This window comes from Penaeus vannamei, unplaced genomic scaffold, assembly GCF_042767895.1.
Source record: "Penaeus vannamei isolate JL-2024 unplaced genomic scaffold, ASM4276789v1 unanchor5097, whole genome shotgun sequence".
Taxonomy (NCBI): Eukaryota; Metazoa; Arthropoda; class Malacostraca; order Decapoda; family Penaeidae; genus Penaeus; species Penaeus vannamei.
In genome coordinates this window covers 2,501-5,000 of record NW_027218076.1, presented here as the reverse complement: position 1 = coordinate 5,000, position 2,500 = coordinate 2,501, and the positions used below count along the sequence as shown (strand labels likewise).

At 40.4% G+C, this 2,500-nt stretch overlaps 1 protein-coding gene across 1 annotated transcript in view; it reads right to left on the bottom strand.

Moving 5' to 3' along the window:
• Nucleotides 1–2,311, bottom strand: part of LOC138861379 (uncharacterized) — a 4,998-nt gene extending 2,687 nt beyond the window's left edge. The window contains exons 1-3 of the mRNA XM_070120420.1: nt 1,859–2,311; nt 1,438–1,599; nt 1–1,343 (exon numbers count right to left, since the gene is read on the bottom strand). The exon at nt 1–1,343 is cut by the window's left edge and continues 2,328 nt beyond it. Coding sequence (XP_069976521.1) covers nt 1–1,343; nt 1,438–1,599; nt 1,859–2,311 — 1,958 coding nt within the window. The remainder of the gene's footprint in view (nt 1,344–1,437; nt 1,600–1,858) is intronic.
• Nucleotides 2,312–2,500: the final 189 nt, after the last annotated feature.

The following is a 2,500-nucleotide window of genomic DNA, read 5'->3' as shown; positions in this document are numbered from 1 at the left end:
TTCGGGACCCCGTTAAGTCGTTCTACCATTCCATTACAGCTAGCATGGTAAGGCGTAGTGTAGAGAGCTTTAATTGACAATAGTCTATGAATTTCGCTCATGAGATCGGATCGAAATTGTGTTCCTCGATCTGACAACACCTCCCTGGGAATACCAACACGCGAGAAAATGTCTACTAAGCTTTCGGCAATAGTAATAGTGTCAATATTCTTAAGAGGAATAGCTTCAGGATAGCGTGTAGCACAATCAATTAGAGTTAAAATATATCTATGTCCTCGGTCAGAGCTAGGAGAGAGTGGTCCTACAATGTCAATAGCCACCCTTGAGAATGGCTCTTGTATTACAGGAACAGTTTTCATTGGTACCCTTTTAACTCGCCCCTTAGGTGATACCTTCTGACATATGTGACAAGATTTGCAATATCTCTTTATATCTGCCCCAGCACCTGGCCAAAAGAAATTTTCAAACACTTTCAAGCTGTTTTTTCGGTGTGAAAAATGACCTGCAGTCAAAGAATCATGGGCAAGCTGAAGAACTTTGTCCCTATATACTGCAGGGATAACTAACTGCATGTTATTGAGTTCATGTTCGTCCTTGCTATGGAGGCAAACCCTATAGATCAGGCCATTAATTCGCTCATACTTAACTGACCTAGATTTCACCTTTTCTACTGAACCTGTCTCAACTCTGTCTCTGATTGTCTGTAAAGTACGGCATGCATTCTGCGCCTTAAGAAATGAATATTTACTCAAATCTAATTCTTCCATAACGGGGTAAGAAAGTGACTTAATTTCTTCACTCCTTTTCCTACTTGCGCGAGTTTGAACCGCCATTGAAACTACAGGTAAACGCGCCTCCGTTTTCTTTACGTCAGAGCTTGCTGTACATACCTGGTTGTCAATAAAGGGGGTGAGGATAGGAGAGGAAGTCTCAGGATGAATCAGACTGCTTGGGTCCTTAGCATCAAGATGGTTAGGAAGGATTGAGGGTGGAAGGTCAGCTTTATCAGGTACAGGAAGGCTTGGATCATCAGGAGGATAGAGTTCAGTTGGCAATTTCACACCTGGAATAAGGCCAATTAAAACATCAGCAAATTTTATAGGAGCTGCTATTGCTTTTGTCCAACCAGTATAAAATTTACTTTTAATAAGACATCTAACTTGCGGGAAATAATTAGGAATGCCTAAATAGTCGTACACTTTCACAAATTTACCTAGCTTATATTTGGAGGGAACTAACGACTCCTTAACAATAATGGATGAGCATCCAGAATCTAGCATCACCTCCGCAGGTTTATCAAATATATAGCCATTGGGATCAAGCATACAATTCTTTGGAGTCAGCTCAGTTTCAAAGAAAAAAATTAACTTTAACTGAACTACTTTTACTCTTATAATTTCTCGGATTGTCGGGGCAGTTAGGTCTAATGTGACCGACCTTTTCACATCCATGACATGTCATCTCAGAATTACCTTCCTTAACTGACTGGGTCGCTTTGAAGATTGGAGTCTGATTAGTTCTCTTACCGCGGTATAAGTGTGCGCTCCGAAATCGGTCAGCCGACTCTGCCATCTCTACTGCAGTTACAAACTCACGTTCCTTCAAAAAGATTCTCATATCAGAATTACAGTTACTAAGTAGTTGTTCCCTTATTAAAAAAATCAAAGAGTGAATTAAAATCTTTTGAAATATTGCTCAGGGAGATCCACCGTTCGAGATATTGTTTCATTCGAGCAACCAACTGGACGTACGTCCTTCTATCCTGACATTTACTTTCCCGAAATTTACGTCTGTACATGTCGGCGTCCACGGAATAAGTTCTAAGCAAAGCTTCCTTCAGCTTTTCGTAATTACTTACGGTATCATCAGGCAACGATACGTAAACTTTAAGCGCGTGACCTCTAAGTAATGAGCCCAAGTACACGTGGTAATCTTCCTTATTCCACTTATGTAACTTTGCAAATCTTTCAAAGCGTTGTAAGTAACTATCAATGTCATCTTGACCATCATTAAAAGTCGGTAACTTTAACCCTTCATAAATCTGTAGTGAATCATTACCGAGAACGGAATTACTATTGCCCTCAAAAGCATTCTGAAGCCGTAATTCAGCCATAGATTTATCATGAGCGCGTTGTTTATCGGCCTCTTCGGATTGCAACTGACATCTCTTAAGCTCACGTTCAGCCGCGCGTTCTTCCCGGTCAGCCTTCTCTTTAGCGGACTTTTGTTCTTCCTGAATCAACTTAGAAACTTGTTCAGAATCCATACCCAAGGCCTGGGCCTCTTTCATTATATCTACAATGTAACTCATCATCCACGATTATACGTTAACAGTTAATAACAGTATGAATTAATAAACAAAAACAATCTCATGTTATATGAGTAAATACATAGCATCGGTATCTGTGCCCGAGTGTAAAAACAAGCTCCGAAAACAAACGGTTATACACTCTAACAAGGCATGGGCACTAGCAAACTAGGGGGAAACTCGTTCCATGTG